At 44.5% G+C, this 24753-nt stretch overlaps 3 protein-coding genes across 6 annotated transcripts; 2 read left to right on the forward strand and 1 right to left on the reverse strand.

The window, feature by feature from the left end:
* The first annotated feature begins 354 nt into the window (after positions 1-354).
* LOC104055525 (heat shock 70 kDa protein 12B-like) lies at positions 355-16132 on the forward strand. Of its 4 annotated transcripts, none has more exons than XM_054051961.1 (5): positions 355-1124; positions 5125-5245; positions 12006-12230; positions 12591-12762; positions 13740-16132. In XM_054051961.1, the coding sequence occupies exons 3-5, from the start codon at positions 12021-12023 to the stop codon at positions 14783-14785; spliced, it is 1428 nt and encodes a 475-aa protein (XP_053907936.1). In that variant the 5' UTR covers positions 355-1124; positions 5125-5245; positions 12006-12020; the 3' UTR covers positions 14786-16132. The 4 variants fall into 4 exon arrangements, with proteins under 4 accessions (XP_053907936.1, XP_053907942.1, XP_053907948.1 ...); XM_054051967.1 differs by lacking the exon at positions 355-1124 and adding an exon at positions 4040-4345; XM_054051973.1 differs by lacking the exon at positions 355-1124 and adding an exon at positions 4040-4276.
* LOC128849599 (uncharacterized) lies at positions 1492-9490 on the reverse strand. Its single transcript, XM_054051984.1, has 9 exons — positions 9248-9490; positions 7941-8054; positions 7447-7512; positions 6314-6379; positions 5306-5398; positions 4652-4826; positions 3916-4020; positions 3403-3483; positions 1492-2318 (listed from the first exon to the last, which is right to left on the reverse strand). The coding sequence occupies exons 1-9, from the start codon at positions 9337-9339 to the stop codon at positions 2073-2075; spliced, it is 1038 nt and encodes a 345-aa protein (XP_053907959.1). The 5' UTR covers positions 9340-9490; the 3' UTR covers positions 1492-2072.
* Positions 16133-19759: 3627 nt separating the features above from the next.
* Positions 19760-24610, forward strand: LOC104055475 (cytoglobin-1). The gene is made up of 3 exons (XM_009556599.2): positions 19760-19943; positions 22480-22711; positions 23969-24610. The coding sequence occupies exons 1-3, from the start codon at positions 19852-19854 to the stop codon at positions 24095-24097; spliced, it is 453 nt and encodes a 150-aa protein (XP_009554894.1). The 5' UTR covers positions 19760-19851; the 3' UTR covers positions 24098-24610.
* The last annotated feature ends 143 nt before the right edge of the window (positions 24611-24753 follow it).

Raw genomic sequence — 24753 nt, forward strand, 5'->3', positions numbered from 1 at the left:
AGTGAGTTTTTTGAGTTTGTGGTCCATGAGGTTGTGATGTCCCTTGCCAAAATTACCTTTGTCCCAGTTCCTTCCAGGATCCTACTGAGTTCGTGTTAGTAGGCAAACCACCAGCTTGGGACCCTACTGAGACAATGGTCTTCCATCTAAACAATGGTTTAGACAGGTGTCTTGATTTAAGGCCTTCAGTGTTCTTTTTGTTTATTCAGCACAAAGGAAGCTCATTTACTTTCTACAAATAATTAACAGATGCTAACCTAACTACTCCTTCTGGGTCATATTTTTCTCGAGCTAGGAATATATGGTTAGCTTAGAGAGAATGGGGCTTTACACTGGGCTCTTATAGCAGCATTAAGTAGTTCATATTTTCCATTGAATTTTTACATTTGATTTTCTTATATCAGTTCGTGCTCTGTTGTGAGCAGTGACAAATCCTGTAGCAGTGCAGGAAGGAGGCAGCCCATTCACTGTTTTGGGGCTACTGCACTTTAGGACAAATGACACCTCTTACAGAGAGGAGGAAATCATGGCTTCTTTGAGATCAGCTCAGTATATGTAACAAGGAAAAGTTGTTTCGGCAGTACCTTAGGGCCTGAGTCTCCTGGATTCTACTAGGTACCATACAAACACAGTAAGAGTCTGCTCCTGCTGCTAAGAGACTAGGAACTATGTGTGAAGTCTGCTAGAAAGGATGGGGCAGTGCTTGTAGCCTTCTGGAGGCTTTTAAGTCAGCCTTTGAAATATAAAGCTTTGTAACTTGAGTGTTTTAGCCTAAAACCAGAAAAAAATATGCTAAGGAAAGGAAAAAAAAATCAAAGGAAAGGACTGTATATGAGAAGCTGCAGAAGCAATGAGCTTCAGGGAGAAAACTGATCCACAGAACAGGACCAGACGACTCAAGGAACCACGGGGATCTTAAAAATTAGGCTAACAAAAGCAGGTAAAAAATAAAGCATGGTGCTGTTGTATAATCACACCTATATAATCGCATGGCATTTGGCTCAAGGTCATGCTGAAGCTTCTGCTCGCTGGTACTGGATAACTTCTCCGCCATTTACCTTCTAAAGCCTGGACAAGATGAAGTGTTAATGCTCTGCGCACCTTAGTCTGCAACACCTTACAAGGTATGAAAAACTATTATTGTTCTTTCTTTTTTGTGAGAGTTGTAGGAAATATGGTGCATACATAATTTTAATCTGCCTGCTCTATTCTATATTTATTATATATAAATATTTCCAGTAAAGGTCTTTTATGGCCAGTTTCTCAGCATACTCTGGTTTTCTAAAAGCCAGTTTTCTTGTACGTACCTAGATTCCAGCTCATGTTGCCAGTGACCTGCAGAACAGTGGATTCCTGAAAGATTTGCTTCTGGAGAGCTTGCAGAAATTTGCCTTTCTTTCTGGGGGCCTTCAAGAAAATGTCAAGGGAGTTGTGCAGCTAAGGAAATTGCTGGACTAGACAGCAGAACCGGAGAAAAAGAATTAGCAGGCACACAGCAGGATTTCCAGTCAGATTTATTTGTCAAATCTCAAGAGTCTCACGGAATATTTTGTCACACAAGCACATAAAAATACATTTGCCTCATTACATCCCTCTTATTCAGTGAAATACTGCTTTTAGAGCACATTGATCAAGAGCTGTGGTGGGAATGTGGCTGAAAGGTTATGAAATTGTACAGACATAGGAAAGCAGCTGAGTACTAACAGACAGGTAGCATTTGTGCGGACACAAGTGGCCTTTGGGCATATGAGTGGGCCTCGATGTCTGTGTTTGGGTACTCATACTTACACACACGTGTCTTCTGAGACCCCCACTGTAATCTGACAGTATCATAAGAATAGCAAGGAACAAATGCTACATAAAATGTATGCATGCTGATGAGGCAAACATCTGCAATATTTAATACATATTTGAAAATAATGATTTATCCTCGGCGTCCCAAGCAAGAAGCATCTAACTTACTAGCTCTAAAAAGCAGGCAATTCATGGGGGAAGGAAAAGCAGCATCTGGCACAGCAGCTGTTTCATCTTCTTGTGGTCATATAAGTGAGCAGCTTGACTCTGAAGTCATGCTACTTTTCATCCCAGACTACACCTTTCACAACAACTTGTTCTCCACATTTGATTATGGGCCACAGAAATGTTGGTTTTTTCCAGTACTCATAACCTTTCTTGTCCACGTGCTCTAAGTATTTTATTTCCCCTGAGTTCCAGACAGCTTTAAGGGGTGGGTCCTGAAGAAGCAGCAAACAATAAATTTTGCAGCACTGCTCTGTGAACTCTCTTTGAATGGGAGTTTTGGGGCCAATGCCAGTTTGCTGAAAATCAAGTGAGGACAGTTTTCAAAGCTTTGTAGTGTTATGTTGATGTAATGTTACAATCCCTCCCTGCTTTCATTTTGTGCAGCTGCTTCACAAGGCACTGAAGACCTTCATTTATCAAAACTGATGGTACCATTTAAATGGGACAGGTAGGGGGCCCAAGGTCATTTCAAAGGTTCTTTTATTTACCAAGTCCTAGCTTCTGGACCATTTCAGCATACAGAAACTGTCTCTATTTCCTCGTTAGAGACAGATCCGCAAAGAGCTTGATAAGGCTGTACTTTCAGAAAGACAGAAACTTGATAAGGCTGTGCTTTCAGAACAAACTGTAAAAGGAGGAAGCTGCTCTTGGAAGCTTCATGTATATATATGATATATAGGACATATATATGTATTTCCCAGAAAAAAACCCAGCACTGTAGTCCACTTAGATAGCAAGTGCCAGGGCTCTGTGCACACCAACAGTCTCCCCGCCTCCACAGGGGTTTGGCTGACTGTGTTCAAGGTCAGCTCTGATACAGCCATAAAATGGTATGATATGGCCATAAAACCTTGGATTCAATTCCTGCAAAAACAGCTGAGCTGGCAGAAAGAGTGGCTTGACAAGGAAGTATGAGAAGCCTCATTTCCACTCACAGACTTTCCCCTACTTGACCCAGGAGCTGATTCAAGCTCAGTTGTGGCTGAGTTCTTGCCTGAGCTTGGCCTTGACCTGCCTGGTCACTGTAGATTTGCCTGGTGATCACTGCTCTGTGGCTGACTCCGATGACCACCACCAGCCCTGGGTTTTGCACCCTCTTCGGGTCCAGTAGGATTGTGCCCTTGCTGGTGAGGGCGCTTGCCCTCCCTGTCCTACTCTTCTCCATCGCTCCTAGTGCAGCTTTGAATCTCGCCTACAAGGTTACACGTACACTGTGTGTGCCTCTGGGAATATTTGGAAGTATATGGGCTGGAAGACCTTCTCCACAAGTGGAAGACATCTCCAAGTGGAAGGGAGACCTCATTTTTTAAATAACAAGCTACACAGGCATGCTAGAAAATTGACCCACCGCCCCTATTCCTGGGCTGTATCATTACTCACCATGACAATTTTGCTGTAAAACTCTGTTTGGCCTTGGTAATACAAATATCTGAGAATATTCCTTATTTCTTGCATCATTCCCTACAAACCAAGCACAGCACAAAGCAGACTGTTAGTGTGTGGTGTGGCCAGCAGTGCAGTCCCTGAGCACTGGGAATTTTTGTTTCTTGGATTGTGTCAATCAGCAATGGAGAAGGTACTCATTTCCAGCTTTGGAGGAAGGTCCCATAAAAGCAACACAGGGCTGGAAAATACTTTCTGCACTCATACATGCACCTCAGTGAGCTGGACAATTTAGACATGCGGTGTATGTCTGTATCATGGGACACAGAGGGTTGCTGGAGCTCAGCTTTCCACTCCCCTATCCCTCTCAGTTCATAAGTTATCCCCACCGTCATTGCCAATATGTTTTGAGCAGTGTCCTTAGCAGAAGCTAAGTTATAAATGAATGGCAGATGCAGATGTCCCTTTTATCCTATTGTCTGGGTCCAGTTGCACAGAAACATGAAGTACCTGGTTGCTTTTGGTCACAGTTTCATTGTAAGGTGGAATGCCAAGAACTTCAAATAAGTTTCGTTTTCTCTGCTGTATATCTTCCTCACAGGCATCAAACAGCTTCTGCAATGTGAAGACATCTGATTACAGCAGCCCTCACATTGAAACGAAGTGCATAATGTGGAAAGCATGTGCTAAAACCACATCTCTATTAGAGTAAATTGTAGGACCACTAATTGAAATACTTCATCTTCAATACCTGGGAAATAAGCTGTTTCATCCAACTGTTGGCATGTTGAAGCCCATCCTTCAGTGTTTGTGGGGCCTTATCATCACAGCCAATACTAATGATGGCATCACCTCAGTCTCGTCCTTTAAGGTCTACCACTTTGACGTATTCCTTCAGATGTCCCAAGCATCAGAGCAGTAAATCAGACATCAGAACAAGGTCTCACATCTAGTACTTAAAGTGTTAACCATAAGGAGACCGGACTATGTTTTCTCATTTGTGCTTAACATGAGTGAGAGATGGGGCTGGGGTTTGAATGTGCCTTTCTGAAAGGCAGGAGAAAGCCGGTCACTGTCACTTTGCTCTCTAGAGCATTATGTGGTCCCTGCTGAACTGGAAAATCAGAGACCCAAACTTAGTCCCCAGTCCTGCCTTATACAGAAAAACTAATACTCAAAACCTGCTACACTGGTTGCACCATACTGATCTATAAGAGTCAGATGGAGAAAATGGATACGAACAAACCTTAATTATGATGCTGCCACTTTTATATGTCAAAGAGTATGTGGATCTGAATTTTTCCCAGTCACGTAGTCTGAACATCTCATACATTTGCAGCACAGCAGAGAGACGCCAAGGGTCATTCACATTCTCAGAGTGCTTGTGCATACCCATTGCTTTAGACAAGAGCTCTTCATTTCTAAGGCAATAAGGACATTAAAAAAATTTAGCTAAGAGGAGATGAGACAATGGATAAGTGTAACTATTTTACAGTATGTTACTCATCTATTTCATGAATTTGATGTTTTCTACAATGCACTTCTCAACTATATTACATAGCTAGCAAGCAGCTTTCCTGTGGGAAATGGTGCTTTCTCTGCTCAATTTTGCATGATCGCAGGGGAGTCTGATCAAAGAGCAGCATTTTGGCTATGTTATTGTAGGCTGATTTCTTTTATTAGTATGTTCACTCTGGGAATGTCTCCTTTCCTTTCCAGAACAACTCAAGCCATCTTCCAAAAGCCAGTTACAAAGAGATGCTGGCAGATTGAAAGTCTGGGCAGAAAGTGTCGAGGCTGTTAGAAACAGTGAGTCACAAAGGACTGGAGAAAGCAAGAGGTATGTGGCTCTTCAATGTAGAAACAAACATTGTGTCAGAAATCTGAACAAATACCTTACCTTGCCTCTAGCTCTTTGATCCTCGCTTTCAGCTTCTTATTTTCTTCTTCTTTCTCCTGAAACTCTTTTTGGGTGACATATCCAGGAAATGCTCTGAAACAGATTTATTTTGTAAGATGTCTTTATTTGTACTTTGACACTGGGACAATAGTAGACTTGCCCCTAATGAACAATCTAAATTCCAGAAAAAAAAAAAAGTTGTGAGGGGGGAAAGTGCAGAGCACGGAGGAAAAACTCCAGGTGAGCTTAACAACCTCCCCTAAAAGCCCCCACCTAGGGTTTATGCTCAAATCAAGGGGAAAGCTATTTACATCAGAAGGGGAGGTGGTGGTGTGAGGATCAGAGGTTAAAAGCTCGAAGAAAATTCAAGTATTCTCCACCTGTTAGAATCCACTCTCATCTTTTTTCCCAGTTGTTTCCCCTCAACTTTAAGATAAAAACATTGTCACCAAACTTCCAAAACACTCCAGAGGGTTCTGTTCTCCTGGATTCCTTTCTCCAGAGGTGTCTGGCTAATGTGAGTCTCCTATTTCTCCAGTGGGTGAAGTTCTTCTGCTCTTTAGGTGATACTACTAGAGCTTAAAAGAGCCCATTCTTCATGATGACCCTACATCTACAGCAGACTCGCACTCTAAAAGTGTTGGATTTTTTTTTGCTTTTTATCATTCACCAGAGGATTTTAGAGATTGTGCCTTCTTCTGTGTTACACATCTCAGAACCGGTATATCCAGCCCAAATATAAAGGAGACCTCTTGTCCCATGTTTCTTTCCCCTCCCTTCCGAGTAAGCCATACCATCTTATATTAATATCCCAATCTTGTGAGTTATCCCTCCCAAGTTTCTTCTCTGTCAATTAAAACTAGCTGCATTACTGCACACAGAAATGTGTTCAGAGCTTATCTAACTTTAAAGGTGGTATATGTACTATGCATAGTGGAGGCAGATAACAGATTGTGGATGGAAGGACAATAACTGAGAAGGTGAAATTCAGGAAAACCCAACACCTACTGGCGCCAGTGTCCCTCCTGGTAATGAGGATAAGGGTTGCTGGAACAACTAGTTGCAGTATATTGCCTGGAGATGGAAGAAAAAAAATCTACGTTAAGCAGACAGACCTGGAATGAGGAGCTGAATTTGGGAGGTGTAATCTGGATCTAGGCTGGTTTCCTGACAATCTTCTGTAATTAGGCAAACAATCTCAGGGACACAAGTGACTAAGCTTGGTCATAATCTGAGCTAAGGCCATGTCTAGGAACTTTTGCCTTACATCAGCCCAAGTCTCAAATTTCAGCCACTTTGGAAGAGAGACACAAAATTTCAGAAAGTCTAAGTATTCCTTCACTACCAGGCTATCCATGACTGCATACCTGCCAACCCTTCAGACCTCCACAAATACTCTAGCTGCTGTGATAAGAAATTAAAATACCACAGCCCATTTTCATGGAAATCTCAACAGGAAAGCCTCTTCTCCCAGAGCTGTTCATGAAGGGTGTGGACACCTAGCTATACAATTTGAAGTTTATTCACTCCTGGCCTTAGTCACTGAGAATGATTTATGTTTGATTTTATCCCCAAGAAGCCACCCATTAGAAGCCATTTATCCCAAGAAGTCATCCATTATTTATTTTTCTTTCCTCCTGGTTAACAATTTCCCTCATTTTTGCAATTATTCCCACCACTATGTCTTCTCTCAGTGCCTGCCTAGTTTGCAAGAGGGCAGTTTTCATGAAGAAAATCCAGGACCACCTCTGCACATCTACTCAAACTGCCCTCAGAGCTGCTTTTACCACTTTCCCTTTCCATATTAGGCTGGATGCCTTTATATTGAAGGTTGCTCTTGTTAAGGCGGCCATTTCACATTCAGGGAAGTCTTGCATGGAGAGGAAAGTTCATCTCACAACACGCCGTGTTTCTATGTCAGGTGACCTGATGTTGTACCCTGATCTGCACTCTAAGACTCTGTTTAAGAGGCATTTCGTGCCTGACCATGACAACACAGTCAAACAGGAGAATAAAACTTTGGTCTGTCCTGCAGGACAGAGCTGTGATAACAAAGGTTTGAGTATGTTTCACTGGCGGTTGCAAAAACATTTGTGATTTTCCCCTCTAATATATATTCTTAACATAGAGAGTCACATTACCTTTGAGAGGTCTCCAGCAGAGCCTGTAGTCGAGTTTCAACAGATTCAGCCCAAACTCTTTGCTTGCTGTCAGCCCATCCATCAGCAGAAGAAAGAAATAATTAACCACATAACAGTCAGTAGGCAAATAAGTCCTAAGAAATGCAGAAGCTAAAATTCCTCCCTCTGTTTCCTGATCAGCCCATACAGGAAAAGAGTTTTGAGACCAAAACTTCTCCAGGCTGTGCTTTGCCAGCTGGGTGGTTTGTGATTCTATGAGTCAGTACCAACAGTGAAAATAAAATGCACCAAATGTGTAAGATCTACATGGTGCAGATCAAACAGCTGCTGTAAATTGGCTCTGGGTTCCCTGAACAAAATTTGGTGCTAACTCAGAGCCCTCCTTGTGTCTGGTGTATTTGTAGCCTTCTGTCCAACCTGTCCTAGTGTACACCAGCTACAGCTGATCATCAGGTACCATGCTAGACACTGTAACTTCTGGTCACCAGACTCACTTGTTTTCTTCTTCTAGCTGTACTACCCTTTTTCTCAGCTCATGATGTGAGGTCTCCAGCTCTGAATTCTTGTCTTCACGGTCTGATGGTTGCTGTGAGGTGTCAGATGTTTCTCTGAGGAAAAGAGAAAATGAAATTCTTAAAATGAAGGGAAAAAAGATCATATATTCTGAGCAGCTACCTAATAAAATACAAAAAGACAGCCCTGCAAGCAAAGGCTCCATGGCTACGTTCATGCTAGCAAATCAATCAGAAGCGAGATAAAGGCTCCAGGGCACATGATGGCCCATCGCCTGCCTGGATACAGTTTTGGTCCAAGTGAGCTAGCTCTCCTCCAGATGATGCCTGTTGCAGTTCGGAAGACTGCACAGGCCAGGGTTTAAGAAGAACAGAAGGAGGGGTTGAGCAATCAGTAGGGCTGGATAAAGCAGGCAGGATACAAGCACAGCTCCTGAAAAATAAACTCAACCCGGACCTGTGAAGAGCAGCAAATGCAGGTGGCTGTTCTGCTGAAATCAACTTTGCAATGTACAGGTATGGAGTTTCTTTACAAGAGAAGAACAAAGCTTTGTGTTCTCAAGGTAATTTTTTGTTTCTACAACTGCTCTGTGTCCTGTTTCCTAACAAGGATCCCAAACATCATCTGTTATTGCAGAGACAATCCAAGGGTGATGTTCTTCTACAGCTCGGATACAGGTGGAGCAGACAGCAAGCTCCTTCCTGCAGCAAAGCAGCATCAGAGAAAGCCTAAGCATGAGAATTCCCCATCAGTTTATACTAATCCAAACCTGCACAGCTGCTGCCCCTCTCTCTCAGCACTTCCCCTCTCCTCTCTCATAGAAACAGATTTCAGTTTTGTTTGCTTGGATGGATTCCTTTCCACTTAAATAACTTCTTTTCCAGACTTTCACTGAAGATACCTTTTTTTTCTTTTAAACTTCAACAATCCAGCATAAAATCTGCATTTATGTCAGCCTTCCCCTTCAAAACTGATGAGCTCAGAGACTGAGTCCCCAAAGTCCAGGATCTGTGACGCTATTTATACCATTCTTTCCAATTTCTCTTCCTTTTAAACCCACTTAAGATCTGCCTCAGACTTTGGAGCTGAACATGAGCTGAATTTGAGGAAAGTAACCATTCCTATGACAGATAGGAAGTAGAAGACAGAGCTTTTACTGTATTATTTCACAGTGAGAAAATGTTTGCAGTCCTTCACTGCAACCCCCCAAGGAACTTTGTAGAAATAGTCAGACCTTCTAAGGTTAAACTTGGTAAGTTTAGCCAGAGGCACCCCCCGTGCAACATACCTGCTCTCTTCTGCAGGCGTCTCTCTAGAACACTTACACAGCTCTTCAAACATCCCCGTTCGGCTAAAGGAAGAAAACTCGGGTGTACCCATGCCTTTACAGTGGCAGCAAATGTTTGCCGAAAGGAATGGCAATACAGACGACTGTGCTGCCAGCAGCAGAGGAAGCTACTGCAAGTGTCGGGCGCTTTCTTGCTTTTAAAAAAGAGACTTTGCTGTCAATAAGAGAAACAAGCCCATCCTTGTACAGGAAAAGGCACTCTTTCCTTGCATTGTGTGTATTACCACACGTCTTCCCAGCCAATAAAGTTAGGGGGTGTGGCTTCACCCTGATATCAACCAGAACAGTTTCAATTTTATCACACTCCCATCTGCTTACTTCTCCCTGAGCTGCCCCTCTCTGCACTGCTGTCGGCCGAAGCCAGCATGTCAATCTTCATCGTCGCTATAGATTTTGGCACGTCCTACAGTGGGTACTGTTTTTCCCTTGCTTCAGCTGCAAAACAAATTCGCCAGGTGTACTGGGGAGTAGAGCACGGTCTTAAGACCCCAAAGACACCCACTTGCATCTTGTTCAACCAGAAGAAGGAGTTCAAGAAGTTTGGCTATGATGCTGTGATGAAGTACAAAAGCCTGCCCTCCAGCGAAGCTGACGAGTGGTACTTCTTCCAGAACTTCAAGATGAAGCTATACAACACAGTAGGTGGAAAAGTAATGCTAATGGGAGTCAGAACTATTAATTTATTTGAAAGATGAGGGTTAGAGGAAGTGGTGAAGAGGGCTGAGTAATTTGACTGGTGGGAATGAATGAAAATCAAAGGGCATTTTGATGAACTGAAGAAATCATTTATTTTCTTGATTAGCCAAAGGCTTCATGGACCCTTCCTTTATGAAGCTGTTCATTGTCTAAAGACAATAAAACCTGACTGCGCATCTCAGTTAGGCCAAATACTTGTTCTTAATGAAAAGCTGCCCTCAGTCCTTGACAGGGAACAAGTGAAGCTTCCTGTAATTTAAAGTCGGAGGGCAACCCTGGGATCACCATAAAGGCTCTTTTCATGTTAGCTACCTCCCTCTAACTTGTCCCTCTAACTTGTCCCTCCCTCCCCTGAAATGGTATGCTGAAGCCAGTTTAAGGGTAGCGAACTATCCTTCAAGCATGCAGTGGCTATAATTTCTCTCTGAAGGATCCATGCTAATCCAGAGTTGTTCACAGTTTTTCTGTGTTTCCCTGTTCAGCCAAATATTAGGGTAACTTAGGGCCTCTTTGTCTGTCCCATAGGGTCCCACAGGGCCTCCCAAAGATGGAATAACCCAGAGTACTCAGCCAGTCCCAGATAAAGTCTTGCATCTGCTCTTTAGCACTCCCTACAGCTAAGCAATGAGCGCTGAACTGTATGTGCTGGTGGGTAGGAGGCCTCTGTGAAGGCTTCCTGCCCAGGAAAGCTGGAAATGATGGGTATGCCACGGCATCACCTGTGGAGTGGTGAGTTCTCGCTCACCTTCAGAGAGGGCCGGAGTGCGGTTTTAGTTCAATCTCATTTCTCTGCATCCAAGAAGAAAATGTTTCTGGGAAATTTTGTTACAGAATTATAGAATTGTTAAGGTTGGAAGGGACACCTGGAGGTCATCTGTTCCAGCCTCCCTGCTCAAGCAAAACCACCTAGACCTGGTTTCCCAAGACTACTGTCCAGCCAGGTTTTGAATATCTCCAAGGATGGAGATTCCACAACCTCACTGAGCAAACATTAGAAAAAGGAACACCAGTTCTTAAACACATGACAAGTTATTTCTAAAGGCGCCTGGGAACAGTCCATGGAGGACATAACAGCTTCCTTACATCTTCTAGTGGAGTAAGGAACAGTGACAGGAAATGAGACTGCAAATAAAAATGAACTTAAGATTCCCTTTCTCTTAAGCAGCTGTACCCATAGAACAGGATTCACCTTGCCTTTCCTGGTGATGTGTTATTTAAGCGAAGCAGCACCTGGACTGGCCTGGTTTTCTCCATTGGCTGTAAAGGCTCCCATTATTCAGTTGATAATACTTGTGATTTACAGCCCTCTAAGGTGGCTGCTGAAGTGAAACAAGAGGAGCACATGTGGTAAAGACTGGCTCCTGAAACTTCTTTGGATACAGGCAATGATTCCCACTCTTTCTAGACAGAGCAGACAGTCGGGGGCTGATGGAAGGAAGTTTGGTCTCCTGGAAAGACTAAAAAAAGTGCCAGAGCAGCCACCTGCCTCAAGCTTCAGATACATTCTGGAGGACACATAAGCCAAGAGGATACTTTATAGAGAAACTGTGTCAGACCACAGGGTTATTTGTCTACATATTTATCCAACATATATTTTGTTTACGCCATACACAGAAGTATAGGTGCAACCAGAAAGGCCTGAAGTCTCTATACATATATCTGGGAAATGTATGGTGGTGTCACACAGAAAGTACTATTCTCCCCACTGGCTGTTCAGGTGGATCTACAGAATCTTTACAAAACCTGACCCAGGAGAAACAGCTGATTTATCAGCCACATTGGCATTTTGTCTGTTGGATCACAGATGCTGGGGGTAAGAAGCTTGGTAGCTGACCTGTGTCTATTAGGCTGCAGTTCACCACAATACTGAAGCCACTGCTGGGAATTGACTCAGGGTTGGAGACAGGACCTCGGTCCGTGGCATGTTGTGCAGTGCTCAGTGTGAAGGGGATGGATCTCTTGCGGAGAGTGCTGTGTGTGACCCTGAGAGTTTTTTTTGTAGAAAGTCACTTCTGACATGGAGTTGGAAGCCAGCAATGGAAAGACACTGCCTGCCCTGACGGTCTTCTCTGAAAGCCTGCGCTACATGAAGGAACATGCCTTGAACACCATCCAAGAGGCCTCTTTCCAAACCGTCTACAACCGAGAGGAGATCACCTGGGTCCTTACTGTCCCAGCCATATGGAATGCTGCTGCCAGGCAGTTCATGCGGCTGGCAGCAACAGAGGTAAAAGCAGGGTTTATCCTGCTTCCTCAAATTATCTTCAGAGATTTCTTTACCCATCAAGGCATAGGAATTCTTCAACATTTAAACAACCTGTATCTCAAATTTCAATTTTCCAGGGAGAGAAATGTCCCAGGCTGGGGGCAGTGGGGGAAACGATGTCCCAGACCGGCAGTTAACAACTGCTCTGCCCGTTTCCCCAGTGCTGGGTAGAAACGAGCCCCACAGAGATCAGCGCTGCCAGAGCCACTACTCCAGTGTGGTCTCCTGGTGTGAGAGCAGCCTCCCTAGCAGGTGGTGTTCATGCAGAGGTGATCCTGCCACCTTTCCTTGAACTGACACCGCTCTCTTGTGATTTCTTAGGCAGGACTAATACCTGATATGTTTTCTGAGAAGCTGATTATTGCCCTGGAGCCAGAAGCTGCATCTCTCTGGTGCAAACAGCTTCCAAAGGAAGGGTTTATGGTAGACAGCAGTGACAAGAAGAAGTTTCAAGACTCCCCTGGAATCCAGTATATTGTTGTTGACTGTGGAGGTAAAATTTTCCCTGTTTATCAGCAACCATCTTTGCTGGGTGTGGAGCAGGGCTGTGTCACAATGTCCCCAAAGGTCTGCAAGTGCAGTCCCAGAACTTGAACTCCACTGCTGTGCTTGTCATAGGGTTCTTATTTTTGTTTTTATTTCTTAGTGAGCTCCCATGGTCAGGCAGAAAGATGGAAGGAAAGGACAGGACTGCTTTACCTGATTCATGGCAAATGGAAGCCGCCAAGTGTCTCATGCTGTCATGCACTTCAGGCCAATCATAGTGAGAGCTCCTGCCATTGCACTAGATCAGTCTGCTCTATGTCCCAGCGTCAGCCACCAATGTGCACCCATGTGCTGTTGTGTAGCCTGAGCTCACAGTCTCTGCCGTAAGAACAAGTGTAGTGCCCAGTGAACTGACCAAAGAGATTGGTTAGCAGGCCCTGTAGAGTAAATCACCGAGTATGTTTGATGGAGCGCTTCTTAGTGATTTCTCTAGTTTCCTGTGTGATTATTTTTCAGTGTGATATGAATTTTCTGCCAAGAGCAGTCTTGTGTTTGTGAACAAATACTGAAAAGTCATCAAATGGACAACAAGTTTCTGAGAGTCTCACTACCGCTTCTCAGCTCAGAATTTGTACATCAAAATGCAGCAGACAACTATCTGTTTGAGGAGGGTGCTCTACTTTTGTGATCAGAAAGGATACTGGCTTGTGCAGGGAGCCAGACAGAGCATCCAGGTGCAGGGAGCCAGACAGAGCATTTCCTGAAGGAACCTTGAGAGACCAGGCGTGTAAAAAGAAGTGTGTAAATTTAGGAAATCTTGAAGTGTGCCAGGCAATAGCAGAGGAGTGAGGATGACAAAAGAAAGAGGCACAAAAGTGTATTTGTGAACCAGGAGTTCAGAAAGTTAAGATAATATTCAGTGGAAAGTAAGGACCTCATGTACTTTAAAGAAAACATTAACTTCATTTGTGTTTGTGTGTGTAGGTGGCACAATAGACATCACGGTACATGAAATCCGAGAAAACCGTTACCTGAAGGAGTTACACAAGGCAGCTGGAGGTGGATGGGGAGGGAACAGAGTAGATGAAAACTTCACTGATTTCCTCAAGGAAATATTCAATGATGGTGTATGGGATGAATATGTAAAGTGCTACCCTGCTGAATTACAACGTATGTTGTACGACTTCAGTCTACAGAAATGCTCTTCTAGCAGGGAGAATGTCTACATACATTGCTACTACAACTTAACCAAACTGGCAGAGTGCAAGAAGAGCATCTCTCACTTCTTCAAAAACGTAGAAGGAGCTGTGTGGTGTAATGGGACGATGATGATTACATATGAGAAACTGAAGAGCTTTTTTGACTTCAGTATCAAAAATACAGTTCAGACTTTGAGGGAAATTCTTAAAAAGCCTACGATGACCAAAGTCCAGTACATTTTGCTTGTGGGAGGCTTTGCATCTAGCATCATCTTGAGAGATGCAATTAGTGAGGCCTTCAGCAAGAAGTATCATATCCTTTGTCCAATGGATGCCCAAGTGGCCATTGTAAAAGGGGCCGTTTTATTTGGAGTCAGTCCACACATTGTGGCCTCAAGAGTCAGTGCTCGGACATATGGCTTAGAAATAAATCAAAAATTTGATCCTGCTGTTCATGACGTAAGCAAGCTAAGGGTCTCAAAAACTGATGACTACGTTTATTGCACAGGCATCTTCAAGAAGTTGGTGGGAATTGAGCAGTCAGTGGGTATAAATGAAGTTGCCCACTATGATTTCCATCCAACAGAATCAGATCAGACAGCTGCAAGCTTTTGTTTCTATTGTACAGAAAAGAAAGATGCTCAGTACGTAGATGAGGAAGGGATGGAACTGCTTGGGTCCTGTGTAGTGCCAATGCCAGACACAACGCTGGGGAAGAATCGCCAGTTGAAGCTGCATATTAAATTTGGGCTCATTGAATTCAAAGCCACATGTACTGACGTTACTTCCAATCAGAGTCGGACAATTATGATAGACTTTTTAACTGTGTAAATGCTTAGTACAATAAGCAGCAGTGACAATAACTCAAGCAAGAGCATGGCTTTAGTAGGAGGCAATAACTGTCACAATAGAGAAGGCAAATGGACCATGAAGTCCACTGTCCAACTTTCTGCTTGCACAGGTGAACAGTTTGCTAGTTTGATTATCTGGTTCCTTCCATTCTTCACCAACCACACTTTCAGTCCAACATATCTCTCTCTGTTTTATCTGATAGCAAGTTTATCTGCTGCTTTACCTCTTGACCTTCTAACTTAACGCCGTTTTATCTGAACACAATAGTCCATACCAGCAATTTGATCATCTGTACTCTACCTGTGTTTGATACAATGTTCTGGACTGGTGTCTAATTTCCACATATACCAGCCCATAACTATTTCTTTTAGCCTAATGTCTTCTTTCAGCTACATCCTCTCTTCCCCTGATATCACGTCTCTTCATGTGTCAGGGGTAATATTCCATGGATTTGAGTTTTCTTCAAAACATTTCTTATATAGATTCTGTGTAATTAAAGCACTCTTGTCACAGTCAAGATGATCTGTGGATCAGGTACCAAAGGTAGTCTGGGTATCCAGTCTTTTGTATCCAAAACCTATGGGAGTGTTGTTTCCATTAAACCATTGGGTGCTTTGATCTTATTAACTGGGCAGATACAAACATCAGATTGTAACATTACAGACGCATATAGTACTTATGCCACTGCCTGAGCTCCTTCATCCAGCTGTGGGTGCTCTCTACATCTTTGACTTGAGCTTGATATTTTCAGTTTCCATAAAAGCTTATTTCCTCTGGCCAACAGCACCTGTGCAGAGATTCAGCACAGTGCGGCCTGTGTGAGCCCAAATTTGTCCAAGAAAAGTTTGTGATCCTGCAGAGGGTGAGGGTCTGGCTGGGGTGGAGTTAGCTTCATAGCTGTCCTTACGCTGCTGTGTGATTTATGACCAAAGTGGTGTTGATGACACACCGATGTTCTATCAAGAGCTGAACAGTGCTTGCACAGTGGCAAGGCAGTCTCTATTCCTCACTCTGCCCCACAGCAGCGAGGCTGGTGGGGGGACCAAGGAGCTGGGAGAGGACATACACAGCACAGTTGACCCCTCGCCTGTCCCAATGCAAATACCTGGTTAGATGGATACACTGCATGAAAACATAACGCTGGCATCTCTAATAGCTGTATTAACCATGTTAGAACACTGCTAGCCATGTACTTAGCATTTAAGAAGCAGAGGATTAATCTGTATATATACCATGACCTATGATGTATAAAAGCTGAAGTATTTTGAAATCATTGTCCTTTTTTTCACAATTAAAATCTTATGCACACAATAAAAGCATTCACAACAGGAACATGTGTACATTTCTATCACATCAGATGGAGCTTCTCCGTAAACTGTGTGAGGGCCATTTGAGGTGGCAAGGACCCAGGAATGCAAGTGCTCCTGCTTTTCACTTAGTCCTTGAGCTTGGTACTTTCACTGTTGCAAAGTCTAACACAGCTCCATTCGAGCGTACCACCACACTGAACAGGAAAGAGAAGTGTAGCCTGCTTACACCTGGGAAAGCTGCACGTGTCTGCCCCAGATCTTTCCCACCCACTTGTTGTGTGGACTTTGGCTTTTGGACATTGATATCACCAGTCATGATTGCAGCTCCCAGTCTTGCTTGTTTTGATGAGCCAATAATGTTGACAACCTCAGATACTGGGGGAGTGTTTGCCATTTCTGTAAAAGCAGCACTGAGTGTCAGCGTCTCAAGCAAAGCATCCGAGAAACCTGGCAATACCTGCTACAAGGGGCTCTAACCTCACTCTGACAGTACAGGGGGTGATGGAAAAATAATAGAATCATAGAATGGCAGAATGGTTTGGGTTGGAATGGTTTGGGTTGGAAGACACCTTAAAGATCATCCAGTTCCAACCCCCCTGCCATGGGCAGGGACACCTCCCAGCAGACCAGGCTGCCCAAAGCCCCATCCAACCTGGCCTTGAACACCTCCAGGGATGGGGCATCCACAGCTTCCCTGGGCAACCTGTGCCAGTGCCTCACCACCCTCATAGTGAAGAAATTCTTCCTTATGTCTAGTCTAAAATAAGAGTTCTAGCTGCAAAGCCCTTTCCAGCCATTCTCTACACCAGGTGTGTCTGCTTAGCTGGGAATTAAGCCCCATTGCATAATGAATACGGTGGTTCGTTTATACTAAACGGGAAACTTTAACAAATCACAAAATTTCAAAGAGAAGAAAGCACAGGCAGCTTTGCAGTTCCTGTGAGTGACCAAGGCATCAATGAGCTCTGTAGGCAGAAAACTCTGCCAGATCTTAAATGGCTCAACAGGAAAAGATTGTTTGTTTCTATTTGCTGAGTTTGCTTTCTGCCTAAATCACATGGTTTCTCAGAAACTGAAAGGAAACAACCTTTGCTTCAAAGAACCACCACCCCTGCCCTGCACTGCACTGGGAGGCCCATCCTCTGCTTCCCTGGCTGGGGACAGAATCAGGAAAAGCATCACGTACAGCCCAAAATACCAGGACTGTGCTCCCTGCTCAGGATATCCCAGTGCCTCTACGCGCTCAGCCCAACCCTGCCTGCTCCCTTTGGTGGCTGAGGCTGCCTCTGCTGTGCTGCCCAGCATCCCTTCTGGAAAATATTTCTCCCCATTCAGCAGAAATCACACCTCAAAGTGTTAACTTTTTTCAGGATATTAAAAAAAAAAACCACACGGGAGAGGAAAAAAGAAATAAAGCAAGCACACATCCTCTTCCCCTGGGGTGGGGGTGTTGTCAAAAATGTGATGACATTAAGATTAAATCACAAATTTTTCACAGCACTACTATTTTGAGGTCAAAAAATAGGTTTCTGGAACTTTTGTGTTTCAGTTTCTAGAGAGCTCTGAGGTGTAGTACAGACCATAGAACAGAATTACAGAATTGCTTGGTTGGAAAAGACCTTTGAGATCATCAAGTCCAACTGCACATGTCCACTACTAAGACATCAAGAGCAGAGACGTCCCCTGGTGAAGCTGAGGTTTGCTTGTGAGCTGCTGCAAGGGAAAAAACAAGGAGAGGGAGAGAAAGGGCAAACAAGGGAGATTAAGTGTAAAAGACTAAGAAAACTAAGAGAGAAGATACATCCTTGAGAAATGTGCATTGCTCCCACAGCTCAGGCTAAAGCACTAGGCTCACCATTGTGTTCCAGCTTCTCTCACCAAGAGGTGTTCACAAGAAGTCAGGATGCACCAGAATCCATGAGAAGAACACGACACCTACAGAGAGGAAGAAAAGTTGCAAGTGAGTGATCACACACATTCACATCCCAAAGGAAAACCAGCTCTAACTCCATGCTCCAGACCTGCCTCCCTTTCCCTTTGGCCAAAATTGGTGCTGCTCTTTCTTCAGGAGCTTGTGCTTTCCGAGGTCACCCATGACAACCACTTTATGTACGTTCTGCTCTCAGCTAAAAACTTGGCTGCTTTCCCCACCAATCTCCTCCCAGGCAGTTTTGGCTCCCAAGGAACTGCCAACTCCTGCAGTGCTATCCTCGCTCCTTCCTCTGCATCCCTGTGCTGGTGGCTGGGCTTGGTGGACTGGAGTTTCCCTGCTTTGTTTGTGTTTGCCTTTAAAGAGGCAGTGGTCCCAGCCAGAGTTTCTCCCACATTCCCCACACCCCTTCCGGGGCTTCCCTGAAACCTGGGACATTTTTCTGAGGATTTTGGGATGAGAAAGCAGAAGGCTGTGCAGTTTTCTGTTAGACTGCTTTGTTTGCTGTGGTGAAAAGGAAAGAGAGGGAAGAGGGTGTAGTTTCACTGAAGTCATTTGAGGCAACCCTTGGCGACAGTGGGACACAACCCCACCAAGACCCATCATTCTCTATGAGTCTGCAATCCCCACTTTCTTCCTGCCCCAGGGTATTGGGCTGTTTTATTTCTTGCCATGTTGCGCATTTCTACTTTGCACCTGTTTCTTCCCTCCTCTAAACTGTCACAAACAATATGAGGTTTTGTCTGCACTCAGCACCCAGCAGCAGCCGTTCCTCAAGCCACTTAGCCCTTGTTTCATGTGCGTGCCCTGGACTTAACCAGAACATTCCTACCAGAGGTTAAGCCCAGGCGACGAGTGGATAATCTGAGATTACTTTTGCCTCCGGTTCCAAGAGACCATGACAACAATGGGCCCGAATGCACCGTCTGTAGCTCCACACTGGCCCTTCTCCTGCCCCTTATCTCTTTCTATTTCCCATGCAGGTAGAGCTTAGGGATATGACAGGACAATTAAGGTAGCAACAGGTTTATGCTTCCAACCTGTGTGGTCTGCACCCATTTATCTCCTGCATTAAAATGACATGGCTTGCCAGGGCACTGTGGCCAGGGATGTTATGCCCACAGTGCCATCATCATCCCCGCAGTGGGGTCATTTTGGGCTGGCGATGCCTCCCACCCGCGTGGTACCAAGGCTGGGAGCAGCCGTGGGCTAAGCCCCTGACAAACCAGAGGGCTGTGAGGAAAGCAGTGACCGTGGCACAAAAGCAAGATGGGACAGAGCTGCAGAAGCTGGAAACAGGATCTTTAGACTGAAGGACCAAGAAGTGCTGGGAGGAGGGGATGGCAGGGCACCACAATGCCCACAGCACAGCAGTGCTCTTGAGAGCAGACCAGGAAAATTAGTGCTTGGGCAAGGATCACCCTTGGGAAAGAGCCGCCATCCATTGGCCTTGGCAGGGGTGAGAGGGGAGGAAAGCCGATCTTCTTCCCTGCTGAAAACCCCCTTTTTCCCTTCTCTCTTCAGACAGTGAGATCTTTGCCCTGGCATCTGATGCCATGGTGAAAGTGCTAGTCTTCCCTCCTCATGTGGTTGGTTTCTTTCCTGATTAGAAGTGATTAGGCAGCCCTAAAGCCTGCAGAAATGTGACAGAGGGGAACGGAGACAAAGGGTCCATTCAAGACCTCTTAAATCCCCGGGGTAGTATTTAGAGACCCCCAAGGAGAGGACTGGAGCAGAACTGCCCTGCTAGGACCTCCTTGTCCTTCTCTCCTGCTGCTCCCTTCATTGCCAACGTCTCATCCATCATGTTCTCTGAAGCAGAGGTGCAAAGTGCCCGCGGTGCATGGGAGAAGATATATGTGGATGCTGAGGACAACGGGACAACCGTGCTGGTCAGGTAAGGAAAGAGTCCATCCTGCTGCTACCCTACAGGATTGAAGGAGGAAGGAACAGCAAGAAGGATGGAATTACTACCTAGGGGCAAGTCTTGATGTATTTCGCACAATCCTCGAAACCACCTTTGATTTGCTGTGGTTTATCCCATCACAGGGAGGAGACAGGAAAAAGGAGTGGTCCACACAACGAAAGGAGCGGGGGTGGGGTGGAAATGGAGAAAAGAAAAGAAGAATTTCTTCACTCTTTTAAGGTAGAGAAAAGAAAGTGTGGTATTAAAGAGAATGGGAACAAAACAAGGGCTCTATTTCCCTCTTCCCCTTTAACTCTAAACAACTTTAATGAATTTTTAACTTGCATGTCCTCAATATTTCTCTTCTCATTCTACTTCAAACTTTCCAGTCCAGAGACCATCTGCTTCATTGAATTGTACCCTTCCTGCGGGCTTTCCTCTGTTTTCCTCTCTTCTTCCATAAGAAAGAAATTTTCTTCTATTCAGCTTTCACATATCCCTCTCTCAGCTGGAATTTACATCACCCCCATACACACTGATAAGTTCAAACACAATTTCTGGTTATCAACACTTTACCAACCCCTCTGGCTTTATCGTATATCACATCTTGTACCTGGATCAGCCTCAAAAAGGTTTATGCCCTGCTCTTTCCTTCTGTAGTCTACACAAGCTGAGGACAGTTACGGTCAGAAATACAGCTGTAAAATGCTAGCGACATCCAGTGGCTTGGCTTGCTGGGGTAATTTACTCCAGAAAGTTTTGCCTTGGTGTCCTACAGTCTGAACCCTGCCTTTAGAGAAAATCTAGGCTCCTCAGTGCAAGACCAACATCGACATACTGGAAAGAGTACAACAAAGGGCCACAAAGGTGATGCAGAGATGGGAACATCTCTCCTATGAGAAAAGGCAGATAGAACTGGGACTGTACAACCTGGAGATGAGAAGGCTCAGGAGGATCTTATCCATGTGTATAAAAACTTGAAGGGAGGGTGCAAAGAAGGCAGAGGCAGTTTCTTCTCAGTGGTGCCCTGTGACAGGACCAGAGGCAATGGGCACAAGCTGAAAGTCAAGAGGTACCCTCTCAACATCAGGAGACATTTTTTTTCACTGTGAGGGTGATGGAGCACTGGCACAGGTTGCCCAGAGAGGTTGTAAGGTCTTTGCCTATGGAGATATTCAAAAGCTATTTGGACATGGTCCTGGGCAACTGGCTTGACTGTGAAGGTTGGACCAGACGACCTCTAGAGGTTCCTTCAAGCTCAGCCCTTCTGTCACTGTGAAATGCAGTTTGGAAATTTCTGTTGCTACTTCAGATGGATAACTGGTTTACCCAATGGAGTAAACTTTTAAGAGCTTGACCAAGATGACTGTAATTGCTGTATTATAAAAGGAAATCCCTTTAGAAGTGGCATTGAATTGTGTTACTTTCAATAAACAAAATGAGCAGTGTCTGGTGCTTAAACAATCTGCCACAGGCAGTAAGGAAGCTTTGGGATGGACTCTAGGAAGTTGTTAATTAACAAAACCAATAGTAGGGTTTTCTCCATGAAACACCGAAGAAGAACACAGTGGGCATATCAGTTGTCCAGAACATCTTTAGGAATGTCATGCTGTCACACTCATCCCACATGAATGTGATCTCACTTCTCTGTAGATTCTATCTCCACCTAACACTGAGTCAATACTGGGGAAAAATTTTGTCTAGAAGCAGGGAGGTGATTCTGCCCCTCTGCTCTGCTCTCATGAGACCTCACCTGGAAGGCTGCAACCGTTCTGGAGTCCTCAGCACACAAAGGACACGGATCTGTTAGAGTGACTCCAGACGAGGCCATGAAGATGATCAGAGGGCTGAAGAACCTCCGATATGAAGACAGGCTGAGAGAGTTGGACTTATTCAGCCTGAAGAAGAGACGGTTCCAGGAGGACCTTATAGCAGCCTTCCAGTACTTAAAGGGGGGCTAAAGGAACTATGGGGAAGGGCTGTCTACCAGACAGTGCAGTGATAGGTTGAGGGATAACAGCTTTAGGCTGAAAGAGGGCAGATTTAGATTAGATATTAGGAAGAATTTTTTCCTGTGAGGGTGGTGAAACACTGGCACAGGTTCTGCAGAGAAGATGTAGGTGCCCCATCCATGGAGGTCTTCAAGACCAGGTTGGATAAGGCTATGAGCAACTGGATCTAGTAGAAAGTGTTCCTGCTCATGGCAGCGGGACAGGAACTGGATTATCTTCCAACCCAAACCATTCTATGATTGTATGATTCTAAGAATAAATTCAGTCTAAGCGAAGCGAGCAAAGGGGAGTTCCCTGGGGAGACACAAGGGAGGGGACAGGCTGCTGTGGGCACAGGGGCTGTGCACAGATGGGAATGGCAAAGGAGAACCAAGAATTGCAGGGGAAAGGGGTGTCTGTTGTAATAAAGAGAAGGGAAAAAAGCAATAAATGCGTAAGACAAGGCCTGGAACGTGAAGTCATATCTGCATTGATGCCTCGGGCCACAAATTAGGACATCTCTCGTTTCTCAACAGGATGTTTACCGAGCACCCAGACACTAAATCCTACTTCACACACTTCAAAGGCATGGACTCTGCTGAAGAGATGAAACAGTCGGATCAGATCAGAGGCCACGGCAAGAGGGTTTTCACTGCCATCAATGACATGGTGCAACACCTGGACAACTCTGAGGCTTTCCTTGGGATAGTGAACCCACTTGGCAAGAAACACGCAACTCAGCTGAAGATCGACCCGAAAAACTTTAGGGTGAGCTAGCAACCATCTTCCCAGCGGCTGTGATTGTGATGGGAGGATGTCTTCCCCTTGGAGGGGTGGAACTGAGCAAAACCAGCTTTGTCTATGTTAATATATATATTTTATATATATATATATATATGTATATATATGCTTCAGGGAGTGGAGATGGAGGAAGCTGAGAGAGTTGATGGTGGAAGATAGCAGGAATGGGAAGTCTGGCATCTGTTGGGAAGAAAATGGTTGAGCAGCTGATGCAATGCTGTCAGGTCTGTTCAGGTGGGAGCTGCAGAGCTGCTCACAAGTTATAGTAGGTTTTCTCAGTGCAACAGGATTCCCACATGCTTGTCATTCAATAACAGGATGTGGAAAAAAACCTTACACTGGACTTCAGTCCACAATGCCAATTTTTCTCTAGTAACAGGAACCGAGTTTTTCTAGGACAACTAAACCAGCATTTATTGAGCGACAATGGCAACAGCATTGCCTTCACTAAACAAACACAGAAAATAAATACAGGATCAAATGACTTGCCCAAGTCCACCTAAGTTCACTGGCAGAGTGTATTGATAATTATTTTGTTTGCCTTACACAGCACAAAATGCAAAAAGAAGCACCTTCACTCAGGGCCCAAGAAGGTGATTTCCAAAGCAGGGTCTCAGTTTTCATTAAGTGGGAATATAAGTGAGGATTTCTGCCTGGAGAGATCCTGAGAAGTCTTTTTCAGGGATACAAAATAATAAATACTGCACAGAAAGGGAGCTGACATTTCCTAGTGTACCACCTACCTAGCGGCTGTAAAGACAAACAAGCCTTCCTTGCTACAGAATGCAGGACAGCTAATGAGCAGGAAAGGCTAGGAAGAAACTTACTCCCCAAGCTATGTATTCCATAGGTGTTCAACAAGGAGTTCCTCATGGCCTCTAAACATTTGGGGCAGTCCACTGCTGGGAAAAAGATTGCGGTAGATGGACCAAGTGAACTGGTCCTGTACAGCCTTCTTTAAGTGACGGATGCAGCCAACATTAACCAAATACAGTATAGATAAAAAAAAAAAATAACATTAGTGACTGCATTTTTTTGTTAATTCTGTAATGCACCTCATTTTTCCATGGCCTATTACGAGCTCTGCATGCTATATGCTGCTGAATTGTTCTTGTACCACCTTTCTGCCCTTCAAGAGTCCCAGCTAAAGTATATATTTTGTTCTTATGCCTCTAATGTGTAGGAAAGTTCACACTGGTTGTTTCTTCCCTTCTTATTTCTTAGATTATCTGTGATATTATCTTGCAACTGATGGAGGAGAAATTTGGTGGAGACTGCAAAGCTTCCTTTGAGAAGGTGACCAATGAAATCTGCACTCACCTGAACAATGTCTACAAGGAGGTGGGTTGGTGAGGATGCGCAGCCTCCAGGGTCTTCAAACGTCTCACCAGCACTGATTTGCTGCTTTTGGGCCTCCAGCCACAGCTGGGAGAGTGAAGAAGTAAAAAAATAATAAAATAAAAGCAAGAAAAAGGCTTCTATACTATAGATATTAATGTCAATAATTTCCTTAGCAAACTGAGTTTCTACGGTTAAATGAAACCTGCAGATACATCAAAGCCAACCAACAAATCCTGAGGTGCTTTGCAGCTTCAGTGCTCCAGGTGGCTTCCTTTAGCCACAGTCTTGAAGACTACATTTTAAAATGATGACTTTAAGCTTGTTATTCCTGAAAGGAAATTGTTGCTCCTTTCAGCAGCACCAGCCCAGTGAAGCACCAGCAGCTCTTTGTCTCAGCTTACACCTCTCCATCCTTGTGAATGCCAAGCAGGAGATCATTTTGAAGCATCTCTAGGGACTTTGTAGTGGTCACTACTGAAGAGGCATGGGCGTTGTTTTATCTTTGAACTAAAACCATGGGAAAGACTAATGTCTGAAAAAGCCATGGGGAAAGTCTTGTCCTACGTGAGCCAGCGGAGTTCCCCAACCAGGGGAGAGGTTTCTCAGAGCAGCTTTCAGTGCAAGGGATGGCAACGTTGAATGTGGTCACCACTGGGTCCCTGTAGGCA

This window comes from Cuculus canorus, chromosome 1, assembly GCF_017976375.1.
Source record: "Cuculus canorus isolate bCucCan1 chromosome 1, bCucCan1.pri, whole genome shotgun sequence".
NCBI classification, from domain to species: Eukaryota; Metazoa; Chordata; class Aves; order Cuculiformes; family Cuculidae; genus Cuculus; species Cuculus canorus.